The sequence below is a fragment of the Anopheles arabiensis genome, chromosome 2 (assembly GCF_016920715.1).
Source record: "Anopheles arabiensis isolate DONGOLA chromosome 2, AaraD3, whole genome shotgun sequence".
Classification (NCBI taxonomy): Eukaryota; Metazoa; Arthropoda; class Insecta; order Diptera; family Culicidae; genus Anopheles; species Anopheles arabiensis.
In genome coordinates, this window is record NC_053517.1 from 89,781,316 (window position 1) to 89,802,029 (window position 20,714).

The window sequence follows — 20,714 nt, forward strand, 5'->3', positions numbered from 1 at the left end:
TTTTCTCTCTTTTATCCACTAACAGAAAGCTTGAGAGACTACTTTAGCAAATTTGGAGAAATTACAGAAGTTATGGTTATGAAAGATCCCACCACAAGACGATCGAGGTAAGTTGTAGCATGTAAATTATCCTGGTCTGGTGTTTAAGCTGATGTTTAAATACTACTTTTTTGCCCTACAAACGAGCTTGTTAATGGTTGCAATTTGGTTTTTTGTTTTGAGTTTTCGCCATTTGCTTTGTTTTTGGTAATATTTTTGTACTTATAATGTATTTTTCTTTGCATTACACACTTGTTATATTCAACATTTCTCGATCATAAACAACTATTTGAGAAGAGTTTTGTTATGAGGAGATTTATTGAAATTGGTCATTTCCATCGGTCAACTGTTAATGTTTTACCAGAACTTTTAGCACAGTTTTGTGGTAATTTTGTGAAGAAAAAAGAAAACTAATAGAGAATCGAATCCCATCCAATGGAAGGTGCTCGATGCTCCAGGTGAAATAATTAGAAAATAAAGAACTTTCACTACGGTCATAAATTTCATCAACTAATCACACCCACATCCAGCTAGACCGCCACCATTGGGGGACACCGTGAGAGAAGATTCGGGAAATTTCTTTCATTATCCTCACCTGAGCCTCCGCTCCCTTGTGCTTCTCCAGACGGGCCCCTAATGATATTGCGGCGGAACGTTTTGGCCCCCGGCCGAGCGAAAGCTTCCGTGATTCCGTTCCGGTGCGCACCGTGGCAAATCTCTGCTAGTAATTAACTGTTTCTCGATACCTTTTTGGGCAGGGACCGCTAATGGGGAGTTTAGCGTTGTGCTAGGGGGAGGCGGCGTCGGTATTTGGCGTGAATTATGTTTCGTTAGTAAAAAGCGTAACGAAAAGGTACTATGCTGTACTTTAGTACAGTGCATACACACACAGCCACACATAAAGTTGCAACTAGTCGGTCGTGGTCGAGTGTGGTCAAGTGCATGCACAAATGGCCGGATGCTTTCATCCTGCTGCGCTCCCATTCTCACTATCAGTGGGCTCATATTTTATGACGTGTGTTCGTGTACATGTGTGTGTGTGTGTGTGTGTGTGGCTTTATGTGACTCCAAGGAAACATTTCCGGTGACACATCCGTGGATTGCGTTTGGTCTAAAAGTCATTTGCAATGGTTGCGAGTGGTAGAATTTGTTTTAATGCGCACCATGGCCTGTGGCGCACCGCCCAACCAGAGATCATAGATTTTCATTTGCTCATGTGTGAGTGTACTGGGCCAATGCTAACACGCCTCCACGAATTGGCTCTATTTTACATACCTCTTTTTTTTATTAAAATGAAGCTGCTCAAGCCACGGAAGCAAACGAAACCATCTTCAGTGATTGATGCAAAAAAGTGAGAGAAAAAAAATGCAAACAAAGAAAACATTATTGGAAACGGCCACAATGCTTCTCACGTTTCAATACACGCCCTTCACACGGTGTAACTGCTTCGAAAAACAATAACAATTTGTCTTTCGATAATGATGATCTATTGTAAATGGTTTTCAGTGTACTTTTTTTATATAAGGAATGGGGATTTTCTCACGAGACACAATTTGATTACCTTCGCGAGCGCGAAAGAGTTGCGCGCTGCTTTACTCGACCAGTTAATTTATCGTCTTGTAAATGGAGAAAATGGCACATTGGTTCATTCTTTGCTTTCGTGCTGGGAAAGAGGGAGCGTTCCTCCAGCCATCTCGGTTCGAGCATACTTCACCGGTGGTAGCACACAAATCCGCGGCGGGTGAAGATTGCTGTCATAAACATAAAGTTGCCCAGGCAGGCTCGTAAGGGCAGAGCAGCAACCAGAGCGGCAACCATTAATGATGAGGCACAAACTTGCCCTGATGCACATTGCACACACCGAATTTGCCCGAACCTTGGAGCAACCTGGGCAGAAAGGGACGAGAAGTTTGAAATTTATCACTCTTAATTTTCTCTTACTCTCGCTCCGCCCGGTGGCCACTTTTTCTTATCAGTTTGACCCCAAGGCCAAAACGAGACTTTTACTTCACTTCCGTCCCCCCCCTTTGTCGGTGAGCGGTCTGATAAAAAACGGTTCAATTTCCTACTTAGCGGACCGCGCTTTTTGTGTGTGTCACTGAAAAATCCTATCGCCTCCGGCCACGACTTCCTTTCCACGGCGCGCGTCTACAGCATCACGTACTACCAGCCCGGCGCAGCGGAAATGGGGCGAATTGAACTTTGGGTGCTCGTTGAGGGGAGGGATCGGTATGGGGATCCACGATTGGGTCGTACCATGCACTCAACTTCGATATATCCCCGGTGGCCATCATGATTTCCGGCGTCCGACGTCCCAGGCGAGAGCAGTAAGGAATTGCATCCTACGGAAGGCTTAGCTGTGAGCTGCGCATTGTACGGCGGCTGTGAGGGTCAAGAAGAACAAGAAAGAGAAGGAAGGTCTGGTGTTTGCAATTGGTTCATTACTTATCGCTGTGGCGGGGGGTTCATCCTGCTTTGAGAAACCTTTTTTTTGCTTTCGCTTTTTTTTTTGTTTTAACAACGGCAACAGGAGCAACATCACGACGATGGTCAATATCATCAAGCTGAAGCAGGGCTCAGATAGCACAGGGAGAAGGCAGTCGGGATATGCTGCACTCTCGCTGCCGAGAGATATATGAATGCGAAGCAGTTCCTGAGAACTTAATTTTCAACAATTTATCGGTAGTTACTCCTTTAATCAGAAGTTGGTTGATAAGTTTAGCGGTTAGTTTTGGGGTGGCAAACTTCGATTGTTTAATGTTTGGATAATAATGCTGGAATTGATGAGACTTCACGCTGCAAACGTTGGAAATGAATGTTTAGATTGAAGCATCGCTTGTGGCTGTGTTCCTTGTTTTGGGTCCAGTTGGGAATGAGTCTTTTGGGAGGAATTTTCTTAATTGTTATTAATGTAATATATAATAATAAATGAAAAAATACCAACTTTTATTAATTTCTTGGTAAGTTTCCTTACCACCCGTTTTCCGTCAGTCAACATTTAAACGCATCGTGTGTACAAACGCTAACGTTATCTTTGAAACTTCACTGTCGCGTCTTGCGGGAGTGACCACAGCTGACATGCGAAAAACCAGCTGCAACCTTTATCACGCCGCACCGTAATAGTAGTGTAGCAAAACGAAAAAGGTATGCGACAGGAAATTGAAAAGCAAACGCCCGCTACTTCCATTACATTCTTTTCGGGTACAATCGGGTCCGATAAGGGAAGGAAAAATGAACTTCCTTCACAAGGATGCACGATTCGGCCAGGCAGAAACGATTCATCACGTTGGCTCGCCCTAGGATGGAAAAATGCACACACAAGTCTTTAGAGTCTTTACGGAACGGAAGTCAAAAGTGAAGTGCGCGAAACAAAACCACACCGCACGGGTTACGATGAACGCCACGAAAGGGAAACACGGGGCTGGGGCAATCGAGACATCGAAACACAATCAAAACCGTATCGCCCACAGTGTGGACACCACCGGTGGATGGACGGATGGATGGCTGGTGGTGACATGGAATGGTCAGCCGCGTCCGTGCTGCTGGATGCGCAGCATTCGCAAGAAAGCGAGCGAACGGAGAAAGTTAGTAAGCCAATTGAGCAGAATTAATTGAGTGTTGGTAATGCGATAAAATTTAACGAGTTTATAGCAAGGCTAAAATATTGAAGCGCCGAGGACATTGAGCCTGTGAGGAATGGCAGAGCGAGGGTAAGGGCGTTGCCGGGGATTGCATTTGGTGCTTCATGCACCATGAGCGAGGCTGCGATGGCAATCGGTTGGTGCAGTGTTAGTTTTCCATCAGCCTAACAAAACTGGCCAAGGAAATCTTACCGAGCCAGACAGTGGTCGAGTGTTTTGATCAGTTTTTTTTGTTGCTGTGTGTATGTGTGATGTGATTTCAGCAGAAGGTTTAAATCTTTTAAATTAGATACAAACATTGGTGGTTTTTGAGTCCATTTAGATATTACTTAAGATCTAAGATGATTTGCTTAAATACAGTTTTTTCCGTTGAGTTATGATTTTATCTGACTTTTGTTTCACCTAGATCAGTATCTTCTCTTGATTGACTGACTGGTACAAAAACCTATTCATTATAGCCATTATGATAAAAAAAATGTAATTAAACAAAGTAGATCAATTATTTATTGCAAAAACGAAAGGACGGTACGATAATAAAATGATTCCTCAAACGAAATCAAAATGTTCAAGCCGGCAAGAACGTATTGTAAATAAAAACCTTTTCCGTATTGCGGCGTACTTACGAACTTGAAGGAAAATTATGAATTTCAATAGAAGTAAAAAATATTTCTCAATCAGCTTTATTGTTTCGTTCGAATTTATTGCTCTACCATTAACGTATTCGTACTTCCTTCCTCAAAATATGCAGCCGAGGCAAATTTAGTCGAAATCGTTTATTGCCAATATTTAATCATACAATCTTGACAATCATATTACCATCGACGGGTCGGAAGGAACAAAACAAAAAACAGAAAACAACAACACCCATTCTTCACTCCGAGCAGCACCGCACGAAACGCATATGCACACAGTGATGTAAAAGAGCTGTTACGAAAAATCCCATCATTTGCACCCGTGCACGGCCCGAGCGTGTTTTGTGCCGTGGCTGTTTTTGCTCCTGGTGTACTTTCAATACGCGTTTGAGCATTACGATTTCAGGATGGTTTTTTTTTCTCTTGGTGGTATGGTGGAGCCCTTTGAGTTTCTCCGGGTGTTTTTACGCACTGCCACCAAGTGCGCACTGAACCACGGTTGCAGGACATCATTCATCGCGAGCCTCCGAAGCGTTGGCGCTTTGGCATCGAGTGTTTTTTCTCTCTCCCCCGAGTGTGGAGCGGTTTGTTTTAGAGCGCAGTTCCCCAAACCCACACTCCTGTCGGGGGAGGTGGTGGTTCAGCCGTGGTTCGCGGCCGTGCATTTTATGGGTGCGTATTACTGCCAAGCTCAGCGCCACCGCCTTCGCTTCCTTCCCACCATCGCCAATCACGGGCGACCTCCACAAGCTGTGGCGTGGCGTTCAAGCGCAACATAAACAAACGCTTCCGAAGAAACGCGTCCGCCGCCTCACTTCGCCGTGTTTCATTTGCCAAAGCGCGCGCACTCACACACACACACATCCACACCAGCAAGCGGGCAAGCCTTTTGGATCCATTTTACATGAGCGAAAGCTGCCATAAATTAACGATTAATAAAAAAGCAATAACAGCTCCCGCATGATAATGATAAAATTATTTAAATTTATTATTTCTGTGCTGCGTTTCTCGAGCGCTCTCTCGTGCTCTCTCTCTCCTCGGTGTTTGGATGTTTTTTCTTCGTTTCTGCTTTCAAAGCTTCATTTGCTATTTTTACCCAGGCCAAGGATTCACTTTTCTCGTTTTTCATTTCCATCCCTTCCATCGTTTCATGTATTCGGTGTGTGCGGGAATGACGTTTATTCGCGCCCTCGAGTCGAATGGTGAATGTTTTGGAAAGGGCACTGCTTTTAACGAGTGGACGGGGGGGATGGGTGGGACTGGCGCGAATGGGTGTGTTTCAGTATCAAGTTTGCAAAAAAGGAAGAAAAAAGGAAGCGTGAGAGGGAAACCAAAACCAGGCAGCACTTTTCATCACGTGCCGTAAGTGTTAAAGGATGACGTGGTGAAGATGGTTCCCGTTAGCGTTTGAGGGTAAAATCCGTGTTGAAAGTACAGATAACAATAAACAAATCCTTGCACGGAGGGAATGTAAAACATGAATATTAATCGACATCTGTTGGGGTTTTCTACGCATGCATATGTCTATTTTATTAAAGCGCAAGCATAAACGGTTTCTAGTGTAAAATATGTTTGCAACATGTCTGTATAATTTTTCGATAGTTTTATGTTTGTTTCTTCAATCGTTAATTGATCCATTTTGTGTGGAAACAGTGGAGCTTCTTCTAGTAGGGACACCGGTGGCCTCATAACCGTGGCCCATCGCTTTAAGGGCGCTATGAGTGCTGCATGCAGTAGAAGTAAAAACATAAACAGCAGATAGGTCACAGACGGCGGAGAGAAAAAAAGGGACAAAAACGACAGAGGACAGGCAAAAAAAAAAAGGAAACTAACAACGACGAACAAACGGTTTTAAAAGGGTAATAACGGAATTTTTAAATGCCATAAACACAATCTGTGACTGTGACACATACGAATAAATGTTCAACTTGTGACCATGATGATGATCGGGAGCGCCTGTTTCCGTACTAAAAAAAAGGCACGGCCAGCAGAACACGCGTGGTGCCTCCTTTCAGAACAAAAACAGCACACACTCACACCACATTCGGGTTTTCCACTGGTAAGGGCTGAAGGAGCCAAAAAAAAAGAAGCATGCCCGAGCATCGGAAGTGCTTTTGGGGATGTGACACGTACACCGATACCTCAACACGTTATCATCACCAACACCAACCTCGGATGGTAAAAGCATAGACCGAGAGGGGGTAATGAAACGCTGTACGCTGGTGTACGCTGTACGCATTTCGAGACATAGCCAATTATGGTAGCGGTGGATAAAAAATAGGAACAGAAGCCAAATTGGGGTTGTTCATTTTTTCTCCCGCCCTCAAACCCTCGCTTCGAATGTCAAGAACAAGTGTCATTTGCAAGTGCCAAAAAGGGTATCCAGTACTTCTTTAGGGCTGGGGAATGAAGCGGGATGGTCCGGTTCGTTACGCGTTGTTTATTAATGTGTTTTGTGTTTTGTTTTTGTGCACGGTTCCCTTCACAGTGTCCAGCAATGGTGTGCATTTTCATGGAATGCATGCTACGCGTTCTAATTGTGTATGTTTTTCCATTGCGCATTATTGTTGCGCAAAAATGTGTGAAACATTATTGAAATAAAATATTGTTGTTACACATCCAAATGGTACTCCATGGTATGTTGCTTTATAACTGAAGACACCTAATGATGAGAGATACCTAGATGTTTTAAGCAAGGTTGTAAGGATCAGACATACTGGATGGAGTTTTTTTCATACACATTTTTGCGTAGACAATTAAGAAGCTTCATGTTTTTTAAAAGTATATTTTAGATGTCTACCAGTAGGCCTACAGTTATCAACAAAAATAAATAATAAAAATAGAACAGTTGATTCCGACAACTACAAAGTATTCACCTAAAAAAGGAAGACCTCTTTTCAAGCATATCTACAAAGTTCTGACCTTGTTTGTAGGAGAGTGAAGCTTACAATGAATTGTAAAACACTGTTTTCTATGAGATGATTTTTAATGGTTATTCAAAGTAAAAAATCCTTTTAGTTAAACGATGATTTTTAATGGTTAGTTAAAGTAAAAAATCCTTATAGTTAAACGTGTTTTGACCTTTGCTAGCTATAAGACCCATCCATACTTAAAATTGATGATTAACTATACATTTATAGTTTCATAGTTTCATATAGTTTCAGAATAACTTATTGGATTATTACTTGATTTTTATAGCATTTTGTTCGAAAAGGTAGTTCGTGAAAACGTTTTAAGCCATTTTTGTAGTCATTTTTTTAACACAAATCAGCTAATTTCGCAATCGTCAACGCATTATTTGAAAGTGACATCAAACAGTACACAGCATTTAAGCCCTCATTAAGGTGGACAGGTTTTTTAGAGCACGCTCCTGCGGGCATCCGTCCAGAGAAAGAGGATGGTACTGCCAGCGGTGGATGTGCCACCGGTCCAATCGGCTCCTAATGAGCGTCAGAGCAAAATGTCAACAGCCATTTATCCTCGATCCTGATCTTGTCTTCGGCCAACTCGGCTAACCTCATTATGCAATCTTGAGCCCCTCCCAACGATCAGTTACACTGCCGGAACAAAAGGGTTTGCTGGCCCGTGGTGAAAGTTTTATCGGGCGAAAACGGCCAAACGGTTCAGGGAAGCAAAGCACCACCCGGCGAAACCGGGCGATGGCAGTTTGCTTGCGCTGTCTGGGAGAGCAAGAAACAAAGGCGAAAAGCAAAAAAAAAAAAAAAGAATGAGTAGAAGCGCACAAAGAATCAACCGCACTCGATTCCGGACACGTGTCAAATTTCTCCCAGTGGTATTTAAAAAATCATCATCCATCCGGCCTGCTGCAACTGTCACACGGTGCCCTGAGACGGGCAACTTTTTCAACCCCATTAACGGAAAAACTGTCCCATGGAACATTTCCTCCGCTGTCTCACTTTTCACGTTGCCTCCCTTTACAATCGACCAAACATCGTCCCGCTGGCCCAGCTGGCCGACATTTAATACTGTGAAGAGGGGCCCCGGTGATGAAAGATGTCCTTTCTTGGGCCTGGAAGATAACGGGGCACAGTAAATGGGAAGCGCTCAGATCAGTGGACGGTGGCAAACGATGCGAAACCGACCGAATGACGGCTTCGAAATGTGTGGAAGAAAGAAGCGGGCTATATGGGTGTGTATGGGTGTGTGTGTGCCTGCCGGGATAGGCAGGGATTTAAAGAGGGTTCGGTCGAAGCGAATCATCAAAACGATAAAACCAAGATGGAAATTGAGGAGATAATCTCTCCCGATGACATTTTAATAAAGTGTGGAAATATTTTATTCGTCCGGGTACGACACTTCCTATCGGCCACGAGTCAGCTGCCGATGGCCATCAAAACTCGGGTGCTTACTGCGTGTGTGTGTGTGTGTGTGTGTGTGTGTGTATTTGTGACAGCAATGGAGTTTTGACGTCGTTTTTCCTTTCTTTTCCTTTGTGTAACTTTCTGGAAGTTGCACTGTTCATCGACGACAGTTTGTGTTTGTGTGTGTGTAAAAAAACGAACACTGTCAAGAGTGAAGTTATCCGGCATTCGTCTTAGAGAAGAGGATTTTTTAGCGCTTGCATTTGTGCGGCTGGTTGGCCGGCCCAATGGAGAAGAAATGTTTCCATTTATTTGGAGGCATCGCGGGAGGTTCGGGAGCGACAGCGAATGGCACAGCGAATCATTCAATTGTAAGCAGAGCTGCTGGTGGATTGAATGGATGAAGATGTTCTGCTCAGTGTCCGGTAACAGATGTTCAAGCTGTCATTAAGATTGATAAGCGTTTCGGAGGAGCTTGCGTGCTTGAGAGACGCCGGCAAATATAGGAAGCTTAATTTGGATTTGAATTGAATTTTTGCTGCGATACATTTTAATTTTTTATTGATAAGGAAAATGTAGTTTTATTCCAAGAATTATCAACGTATAAAAACTATACATAACTGTAATTCATTAATCGATCAGAGGTTATTTGAATTTCCATGCTTGTCCCAAGCCAGTCTACGTCATAACGCATTTCTTTATTTACGTTGTAATTTTCACAGTCATAAATTCATCAATCACTAACACAAAAAAGCACTAATTTTCCTTTCACACGACCATTAACGCAACGCAACGGTGTACGCGTTCGCATTGGTTTTTCTTTCCAAACCCTCCACTCAGCCAACTGTCGGAGTAAAATATATTCCTAGCTTACGATAAATTCATCGCCTTTCGCGTAATTCATTTCCTTTTCCCCGGGCAATGTCTTAAACAACAAATCCCATCCGTCATCGGTGGCCTGGATTCGCCATTTCACGGGAAAAGGATACATTGTTTGTTCACGAAAAATTTCCTTCACGCTGGCAAATCTTCTCAATCTGCTGTTTCGTTTTGCGACACCGGTGAGTGCAATAATTTCTGCGTGCATTAAAGTAGCTAAATTGCGCGTGGTGTGTAGGGTTTTGATTCCGTCTTGCGAAGCTGCGTGGGCGTAAATGGATGGCGGATGTGAACAATTTCATTCGTAATCGTGTGCGTAATCTGTTTCGGTAATGCGTTTATCCTGGAATGTGTTTTCAGTGTTGAAGAATGATTTACTGCTATGTTTTATTGTATTTCATTTTCAGTTTTCAATCGTCATGAGTTAATTAAAAGGTTTAGTTTTTACCATTTAAAGAATGACAAAAGGCAAGAAGGAAAACATTTAATTTTCTATGTAAATTCGAATAAAATCAAAATAAAGTTATGTAAAATCACACCCACGATGTTGCTTAATATGCATTATTCGTGATTTACCGTTAGTACCACACAAAAATGCATCGGCCAGACATTTCTTTCACTATTGTGACTGAATTCAATTCGTGTTTTCCCTTCCGGAATTCCCTGCCATGAATATTGTAAATTTTACTCCTACGATCAATACACAATCTCACCTGCAGAAATCCGCCGCAGACACTTTAGGGCAACATTTAGGGAGGAAAAGAAGGTGGTTTCTCCCTTCCCCTGCCACCCATCCGCTTCCCGGTGCGCTGGACGTGGTTCACCGTTCCAGTGCGGTTGAATAATTTATGCAATAAAATTTAAATGCGCTGCTCACAGTCGTTTTGGAGCGCATTATGATCGAGCTCTGCTTTAGGATGATTTCTTTCGCAAAAATGGCCCTGGCAACACCCGCCCATTGTAATGTATTCGCGTAAGATTCATTTCACCACGGCTGAAGATGCAAAAGCGATCCTTCTTAACGTGTGGCACATACACTGGGTATATAAAGGTGATTCGGGGGAGATGAGCATGATTTACATGCAAATGTGTGCGTTTTTTATGGGTTGAAGTGTTTGGAAGGATGAATTTCAACAAATAACGCATGAAAGTCGAATGGCTGAAGAGAGATGAAAGCTTGTTTCGCGTGTGATTAGAAACCGGAGTAGATGCAAATTTTAAATCATTTTATTGTATGGGCAAAATGCAATTCTGGAGAGCATTGGACCTAAAGCAACTATCCATTCAATGGCAAAAGGCACATCAGCATCATTCACTTGCGCCTAAGTGTCAGCCATTTGTTTAATGCACTGTAGGAAGTCAAACTATTTCACCACCGAGCTTGAGCCATTTCTTAGCCAATTTTGGTAGCTCCACTACTTCCGAACTGCTCTTGCCTAGGGGACACGTCATTCATCACACAGAGACACACACACACACACACACGCAAAAAGGCTGCCGTCCTGGTTCTGAAAACTGATAAAAAGCATGAACGATGCGATTTGATGAAGAGTCTAGTTCATATCTTCGTAGTTTGCTTTCGACTTTTTTTCGCTCGGCAATGACTCTCCCTTCTGTCCCTAATGCACAAGGTTCGTTGAACAGGTTCGGTAAAGATTGTGCAGCCATTTTCCAGTTAGGGAAAGCCGCACCGGCACGCGGAGCAGGGAAGGCAATGCAGGAGCTCTGGAAGTCAAGCAAATCTTCGCTCAGCGGGAATATGATGAGAGTGCAAATTTCATCCCATTGCCGCCAATCATCACACGAGCAGATGGGGGAAGCCTCGGTACGGATGCGTGTATGCGTACATGTGCATTGCTGTCCTTGGTGGGTAAAAAGTAGCAATAGAATGCCAGCGAAAAAAACCCTTGGAAGTGGTATGAAAAATTACTCACAGTCTCTTACTCGGTCTCAAGGAGGCAAAAACTTAAACAAACCAAACCCAAAAAAAAAAGTCGTTTACGAATGAGCAATACAACCGAAAAAAAAATAAAGAAATCACTACTAGCTGCATCGTGCTGAGGAGCCAAATGGTAGGCGAGGTAAATCTGCCCACAGAGAGTGACAGAGCGAAAGCATTTGTGCCAGTTCAATTCGGAACAGGAAGTAGTTTTCGCAATTTACTCTTCCTCCCATTCCCAGAGGATTGCATTGGGAGGAAGATCGTACTAAACGGTCGAAGACGAAAAGAAGCAAGCGAGTCGGAAAAGATTTTTCAAAACTTTATCTTAAACTCAACAGGCAAGGAAGAGGGGCGAAGAGCATTGGGATAGTGACGCTGACGCTTCTAACAAAATTCGTTAGAAAAAAATGAGGAAGCATTTCGAGACACCAGTGTTTGCTAACGTAGCCAAGAAACGAGAAAGAGGAGATGAAATTTACGAAAACTGGCCCCAATCGTCCGTGCTAAAAGATGACGAAAAGCTCATCTAATGCGTCCGCACGGAGAGTGCATCCGCACAAGGGCGGGGAGAACCTCCACGGAGACAAATGTCGTTTGCAAGATAAAAGTTAATGTTTTGCTCATTTATTTCGATTAAGTTCGAGTGTTGGTTTGTAGCGCAAAGGATAGTTTTTGAGCGCACCTCGCGAACAATCATATTATGGAGGAAAACTTATTTATTATCTCTCTCTTTTAAATCGATATCAGCGAAGCAATTTTGAAATGGGTTGTGTCATTGAGACAAACCATTGGTCGTGAGTAGCATAAGCGACGTGGTGACACTGGACAGTGGAATTTATCGTCCCTTTGTCCAGTGTTGTGCATATTGTGCCGCACTAGCGACCACCGATGATCAATCTAAACATGGAAATGTTGTATTTTTTAATTTCCCGATGCGCTATTTTCTTGGGAGTGTTTTGACAAGGCGAAAAGAAACGATGCCGTTGGATAAAACAATGGTAAGAAAAATAAATCTCTGTGGATTTCAGAAAATTTATATTTATTTTAACCAGAGAAATTCAAATGCAATGTTTGCTTTTCATTTCGAACGTTGCAGAGAGCTTTGCTATTTATTTTGGCAGAAAAGGCTGACCGTTTTGTTGATTGTCCCCATGATTATTATTGGTTTTATCCTTCATACCTCAGGGTATGAAAATTAAGAAAAAGCTAATGCTTATTTTTGGTACGGTAAATTGGAGCAAGCAAATATCTTTTTGACTGTAGATGATCGCTGCACTTTTATAAAGGTGCATGGCAGATAGCTTTGCTTTGCTGTTTGATGCTATTCTGAAATTAAGTTTATATTGGTGAATGCATTATGCATTTGGTTATATTATAAATACTGTGTTTATGAACTGTTCAAATCTACAATGTTCCATCCAATTTAATTTTAATTTAATTTAATACCTGAATACAAACGCGATTATGTTGTTTTTATGTTTAATAAGCGTTTATGTTTAATAAGCATGAAGGTTGGATAAAGCACTACGGTGCTTCTATTTTTTTACTCGTGACAGAATGCGTTACCTTTTCGTACATTACAAAACCCTCAACTAATTTCTAATAAAATAATAAGTAATGCAGTGGAACTTTTGTTAAACCATTCACCTTCAACTGATACAGCAATGCTTCCATTGTGTGTTAAATTGATGTTTCTTATTATAATGATTTATGATACGCTCAATGAAAGTAAAGTCAGCATATGTAGCACGTCCCTTGTACCATTCTGTCCTTAACCCATGTGCTCTGAATCATGAGCACTGCGCACTCCCTCAGAAATGTTTGACAAGACCCCCTTATTCAAGTGGTACCACACTTTGACGTGTGGTTCTGATTACGCAAAGTAGTTCAATCAGCAAATATTGTGTGAGAGAGGAAAAAACCCAGTCCCGCTACCCTGTACAGTACAAAAAACACGCCCACGTGCCAGGCAAAACTGGCATGCTCCATTCAAACCAGTGCCAACATCCCCAAAACCCCCCTATCCCCATCGGTAAAGCATCGTACGAGGTAAACATTAGCCTCTAAGCGCATCATTACAAAGCGGATGTCGATGGGGGGCACGACTGAGAGGAGTATGCTGGTGAACGCGGATGAAAGAGGGGTTGTATGGAGATGTAAGAGACCCGAAGCAATCGGGTGTTGGGAGTTAAACGGACGAGCAAGCGGGATGGAAATAGTGTTTGTACACGTGAGTGTGTGTGCGATGCGTCTTGTGCTTCTCGGGCTGCCGCCGTGCGCTGTAAAACTGTCGACTGCAGCAGATTTTCAATGTGATATCGATTAATTAATTTAAACAGGCTGACAGCTTGCGAAGGATAAGCTCACCCAGCCATCCAAGCCCACCAGAGTGTCCTTCGCTGTGTGCGAGCTTTCGTCGGCTTGGTGCTTGGTGAAAGAGTGCGGGAAAGAACGGCCGCAGTTTCGAGTCGAGTAAGCAGGTTCGCTCGGGTTTGGTGGTTGGCCGGCCGGAAACCTGGGCTGTGCATGGGCGCGCTGGCCGGTCAGCAAGGACCGAAACAGGCCGGCAGCACTTGCCGGAGCGTTAAGCGGAAACAACCCACCGTAAGGTGCGTTTTGCTGAGCTGGCCCTTCCCCCCCCCCCAGGGCGGCACGTTCCCGTCTCGGTTGCTGAGCGCAGGAGCGTAACCCCAAAACCCAACATTAGCATTGATTGAACCCTTGCAAACCCATCCGAACGCTGCTCTGCCCGCTGGATGTAGATGCCGATCCAGCCAGCGTGTACTTGACTGCGAGGCGTGGTGTGCGGTCTGGCGCTGCTAGACACTGATGCTGAGGCGCGCGCTGTATCCTGCTGGATTGAGCGCACTACTGCCGTGTACCGCAAAGCTAGAACAGCGCCGTTTTCGGTGTAAAGTGAACGCGTTAACACTCTCACGGTACATGGAGCGCTGGTTGCCGGTGCCGAAACTAGTAGCAGCACCACGCGTCCAAGTAGTGCCATCTGGGCGAATCATTATCGATCCATAATTAGGATGCAATAGACGATGATGATGCTGCTGCTGCTGAGATTGCGTATACGCGGTGGACATCGTGCGCGAGGCAAACACTTTCCTTCAAGTGTGTGTGTGTGTGTGTGCATCCATGGCTATGGCCCGAGGACGGAGGGTTGGCGAGCAAACGGTGCCGAGGTGCTGCCGTATTAATTTATTCCGAATGAGTCATAATGACTGGTGTAACGGGAGCAAATGAGCAGTACGCGGCCCGTTGTAGAAGATGCGGTGAGTTGGCTCTGCGTAATTATGAAAGAGCAAAATGCCGTGCTCGTACGGTACACGGGCCCGTTTGCGGAAGCCATTGATTAACGATCAGCTGTGATATTATCCGTTCGCGCCAGGTTGAGACGAACGTGAAATGGAATGCTTAAGACGGTGGAGAGATACAGCAATCGTAGTTGGGGTGTTTTAGAGTGGTTTATGCCACTGCATCTCGAAGCGGTCGGTTTGTTAAGATCGGACGTGTAGCGTGTTGGTTAGCATGCGTAAACAGCTTTATTGGTTTTAATCGTGTTTTCCGACCCATACCTTGTCGTGAGAGAAGCACAGCAACAAATTCGATTTCATAAGCACTAATTATCAGAGCATTTTACGTTAGAGTAGTTTAAAAAGGCAAATATCAACCCCTTTGAGTGAAGCATTCTTCGATTGCGGGTTGCAATCGCATTAACATATGTATTTCCTATATTTGATAGATTAGAGCAAAAGTTCAATTGTTTCATCATATAATTGCACTATTTTTTTTAACGTAACAGTACAAAAACCTCATCCCCGTAATACGTAAGTTGTTATAGCTGTCACTTCACTAACTGTGATGATTGTGTCCTTCCCTATGTTCGAACACACAGATTGGCCGCCGGCTCGCTTGACGGATGAGCAGACGACCATTGTCAGCAGAGCGAGCATAATTGCAGAATGAAATGAAACAAAAAAGAATGTAGCCAAAGGTCAAAGAAATTTTGTGAAAAAACAACCCCTAACTTGCGTCTCGATTGGTAAGAGCAACCTGTGATAAAGTTCGATTAGACTAGCGCTGGAAGAATGCAGTTAAATGAATTCAAAGCCATAGATGCATAGTCGGAGGTGTAGTATGATAGAGCGATAGATAGCCCTAAAGCTTCACTAGAGTAGGAAATTCAATGTTTCCATCAATAAATTGAATTCAATCTAATTAGTTTGTTTAGTGCCCTGCCGAGTGATAATGACAATTCGTTCAGTCAACGAAACGCTTGACGCTGTTGCAAGCTGAATAGGGAAAGCGACGTCATGTGATCCGCACAATTGACGGTAACGAGATGGAAAAGCTCGAGCTGAAGTAAAATCATACACACATTCGTGTCGCATACGAGGCAACAGACAAACCGCAGCCTTCGTTCGGCACTGGCTCCGTTTGATTTTGTATCGTTTTGTTCCTCTCCCATTTGGTGGTATGTGCGCCAACCATCATCCTTCCATACACAAAATAAAACATTTTCCACTCCGATGCACGAGCTTAAGCCATCCGAAGCCGCCGCCATTCAGCTCGATGCTGCCCAGCTGCTGCCAAAGCGAAAGCAGCGGATGACAATGGAAAAGAAGGGAGCCGAAGAAGTGCTGCGCGGTCGGGGCGCGCTTGTTTTGTCGCTGTTCGGTGGTAAAACCGATCAAAAGAACGAGTTTGAAGCGCTGCAGCAGCAACAAAAACAACCCTTCAAATACATACACACACACGCGAGCACGCTCCCTGAGTGACTGAATATGAGCAAATGATGGAAAAATATCGCTTGATGGGTTTTCATTACCCAACGGCAGCAGCAGCAGCAGCAGCAGCAGTAGCAGCTGGTCGCCATCGTTCGTTCGGCAATTTTTGGCGGATGAAAACGGGGAATTCGGAACGAGCGATCTGCCGCCGCCGCCGCCACCCAAACCCAATTGCCTACCCTCGCTACAAAACGCTCTTTTGGGCATAAAAAAACGGCGATAAAATGAATCGAACATTCAGCGAAGAGCGAAAACGGGGCAGGGTTTTCTAGAAAGCAAAAACAGAACCAAAAAAAAAAAAAAAGGATTCAAAAGCTGACTGTGGCGTGCGTGTGTATGTGTGTCCTTTGGTACGTCAAACTGGGTTTGGGCCATCCATTTTCCGCAAAAGATACCAATACCGACCGATTCACAGTTAAAATGGTTTTCATAACAGTTTTTGCGCCGCTTCTCTCGCGCGCATTTGCTTTGTTGTGGTTGTGCTCGGCCGTCATTTTGCTGCTACCGTACAAATGCCCAAAGCAGCCAGGGCTTTGGGGTTTCGTTCGTTTTTGTTGGCCGTTTTGCTGCTGCTGTCTTCTAAAAGTCGCGTAGTTTTCCACCGCCTTTTCTATTTTTCTATTCCACCCTGCTCCAAACCCCGTCTGCGGGGGCTTACTGTGTGAGTGTGAGGAAGGTGCTGCGAACAAATATCGCGTCTTGCAAGCACCACTGGGCGAAACACAGATCACCCAAAAAGAGGGGGCTACACGATCACCCACAATGACAGTGGTGGAAAGTAACAAATTGTCCGTATGTTTTCTCTTTCGCTCCCCGTGCCCCTTCCCGCACAAATTGGCCGCCAAAGCAATGTTAGCAGTTGTTTGCCTGTTTTTGCCGGTTTTTTTTTCCTTCCTTTTCCTGTTCCTGCAGTACTTTTCTTACCGCAGTGGAATTTTTGTTTTGAGCTCATCGTTCCAAGGAATGTCTATCGTAACCAAAAAAAAAAAAAACAAGTCACCCCTCCTTCAAATTCATCCCTCACTTCAACGACGTACCTAAAACTCCTCTCGTCAGTATGGAACGAAATGAGACGTCACCGAAAAACGGAAAAACTACGCCAAAATTGAGAGAAAAATTCATTATCGTCATATGATTGATGAGATTTTTCTCGAATCGTTTTTGCTGTTGTTGTTGTTGTTGTTTGGGGTTCGCGCTGCTGTTGCTGCATCAACTTTTATCCCTTTTATATCCCATGTCCACCCGCTCTCCTAGATTTTGGCCTCGCCACCACCACCATATAGCACATGACCGCTTGTCAATGGAGGGGATTTTTCCCTTCCATCTTTATCCCATTGCGCCTTAGCCCGCAGGCAGCTCGCTGGCAGACGATTTCCTTTTCTTTCGGATCTCAAGCAGCTTATATCGCCTTCGGCTTGTGTGGCGTGTGTGTGTGTGTGTGTGTGTTGGTGAAAGGAAGGGATGCGGTCGGTCTGTAAGATTGTTCTTTATTTTCAATTTTTTTTTGCTGTGCAGCCATGCATTCTCTGTCCCTTCCCGTTTTGCTTCGGCCCCTCTCACAAATAACCATCATCAACTCCTGGAGCATTGGTGGAAGCTGCAAAGCATCGAGGAGGAAGGTAAAAAAAAGCAACCACAACAACAATGATTTACGCTTACGACTCATTCGAGCATTCGTGAGCATCGTGAGGATGATGATGTGTCTGTGACCTGCACGGTGTGTCTGTGTGTGTGTGTGTGCTTCATATTTTCACGTTATTATTGTTGTTCCATTGTAGCATTTCTTTGCGCGTGCGGTAGCGTTGTCTTTTTGCGCGGGCCTTGCCTCGCCGCTGCATCCATATTTTTTTTTTGTTCGATATCGCCTTTCATCTTTGCTAAACACTTGAAACGATACGATCGGGTTTTGGGGTGTAGGAAAATGAAAATTCCTTCAAAACTTTCGTGTGAAGGGAAAAGAAGAAAGGAGAAGAGCGAGAGAGAGAGAGAGAGAGAAAGCGAGTATCGGTGTTGCCTGAAAAACTCCTGAACCAGCAACGAATTGGCGAAAATCCTTGTACATTCTACTTTGTCAGGATGACGCGATAAGGAAACGGGCGGTTTCTTTGTGCCGGAAAGATGATGATGATGAGAGAGAAATAGAGAGAGAGAGCGCGTGCAGAGCATGAGTGGAAAATACCGCGAGGGCTTAAACAGACAACCACCATCGGTGAGGGGTTGAGGTTTCCAAGACGATGGAGGCGCGCGGTGTGTGATATATTGTCAGGAGTTTAAATCTAATCCATGATACTTTAAATTGATTTAATGCTTTCCTGCTTCAGAGACGTGTGTGTGTGGGTGTGTGTGCGTGTGTTTGGGTGTGCGGGTGTATGTGTCTACTCCATTCTTGGACCGGACGTGATGGTTGGTCCATTCATTTCGATAATTTAAGATATTTGCTGCTGCCTAACACATCTCATAGTATCGTATCGTTATCATGTGCTGCGAAAAAATCGCTCCCCTGCACATGCGATATACATTGCATTGTTTGCGGGTTTTTTTTTCGTATCTTACATATTTGTACTTTGCTTTCTTTCTTTGCTGCAAAGTGTGAAATTGCTTCATGGTTTGTTTAGTTAGTTGTTGGTTAGTTTACTTTAGCGATTGCCCCAAATCATTAGCCGAATTCAGTAGCAGTATGATCTTTGGTTTGTGATTTATTAGCTTGTTTTCGGCGCTATTTCCTTATCTTTTTTGTTTCTTTCGCTAACCGATACCTCTTCTCAGTTTGCTTATGGATTTTGTTTTTAGATTTTGCCATGGAATTTTTCAATTATTTTTTTTCACTTCAATAATACCAATTTTTCCATACCTCAAAGCAACACTGTAACAAATAACAATAACCATTTTTGCGGTCATGCAACTAGTTTGAAACGAGTACACCATTCTCTTTCAGCTCGTCTGCGATGGGATTGGCTGATTCCTCGGCTCCTCTGTATTCGCGACCAAGGTAGGTGTGCTACATTCTCTGTAACGAATCGCGGCGGTCCCTGCGGTAGCGGATGGTACCGTGCCGTTAGCTTGCCTATCCGTAGTAGCTTATGATTCCTGTACTGTACTGTATCATTCCACTGGGCAAATCCAAGTGGAACTGAGCGCAGCAAGCATAGTTGTACAGTGCCCATGAAGCAATTGAAATGCACCAGGAAAAAAAGATTAACAAACTGTCGATTTGCTCTTAACAGCTCCCCTGTTTTTGTTTGTGAAGGTCAGTCGGGTGAGTCGGGCTACTGATTGATTGTGTATAAAGAAGTAAAACGCGCAGGACCATATTTGTTAAAACAATTCAGCTTAACTACTAACATCATAACACCGCATTAAACACTTCTGCAAACAAAGAGACGATGGCAGAAGAGAGATGCATTGTAAGCGTGTTTTTGTTGTTGTTCTGTGATAGAACAGCAAAATGCTACCCAAACTCACCCTAACACCTTGCGCCTAGTTAATTGGTTGGATCGATTCACCTTCCATGCTGAATGATGCTTTAGAATGGCTGAAGGGACGCAAGAATGTCTTTCCCAGTCTGCCGCTACTAATAGGGCTTTCAATCTCATTGCAGGGGTTTCGGCTTCATCACATTCGGCGATCCTGCCAGCGTAGACAAAGTGTTAGCACATGGTACCCATGAATTAGATGGCAAAAAGGTAAGTCTATTTGCAAAGTTTGTAATAAAAATAGTGTATTTTAAGGGGTTTAATTTAAGTGTCGGATACATTTTTTCTTAAATATGTGTAAGGTTATTGTTGTGCAGATTTACATATTTTTATATGCTGCTGAAAAATAGTGATTTCCACACGGTAAAATCAAGCGTGAATGTGTAATACGTTCACAAAAGTGCCATTTTTGAATCCACAATAGAATCGCGTCAGAATGGAAACATAAAAACGTTCGCGGATCTTTTTTTGGCGATCGAAAGGGAAAGTGACCATCAAACTCGCCATCAAACAATCAAACAAAAATGCAACGTACCCTATTCACTGTTGTGATTTGTGAACCTTAAAGCATATGCACATATGGCTATGCTATACACTACAACAGTTCCTAAGACAATTATACAATTTCCATGATTGTCCTTATAGTTTATAATGCCGATTATATTGATTTGATTGTATTGAATAATTAAATAAAGGATTAACTGTTATGAAGGATTAGTTACATCCAATTTACTGAGATCCCTTGTAACTGTTGAAGACTTTAGAGGCTTACGGCTATTTGGCTATCATAAATTATGTATTCTGTATAACAGTACGTTAGAATAAAAGAACCATGGTATTGAATAATTATAAGTTTTAAAGTATGAGTTTCATCCAATTTACTGAGGTCCTTTATAATTGTTGAAGGCTACACAGTTCCAAATTTTGTGCATATTGAATAAAATATCAAAACAAAGCAAAAAATGTAGAACATTATCTATTCATAACACT

At 43.4% G+C, this 20,714-nt stretch overlaps 1 protein-coding gene across 11 annotated transcripts in view; it reads left to right on the forward strand.

The window, feature by feature from the left end:
- LOC120896128 (RNA-binding protein Musashi homolog Rbp6) overlaps positions 1–20,714 on the forward strand; it is a 592,490-nt gene that overhangs the window by 244,656 nt on the left and 327,120 nt on the right. For 10 of the 11 annotated variants that reach the window (XM_040300013.1, XM_040300010.1, XM_040300009.1 and 7 more), the window contains 3 exons: positions 26–107; positions 19,187–19,240; positions 19,850–19,934. In XM_040300013.1, the coding sequence (XP_040155947.1) occupies positions 26–107; positions 19,187–19,240; positions 19,850–19,934 (221 nt within the window). The remainder of the gene's footprint in view (positions 1–25; positions 108–19,186; positions 19,241–19,849; positions 19,935–20,714) is intronic. The other variant, XM_040300015.1, reaches the window with a different exon arrangement.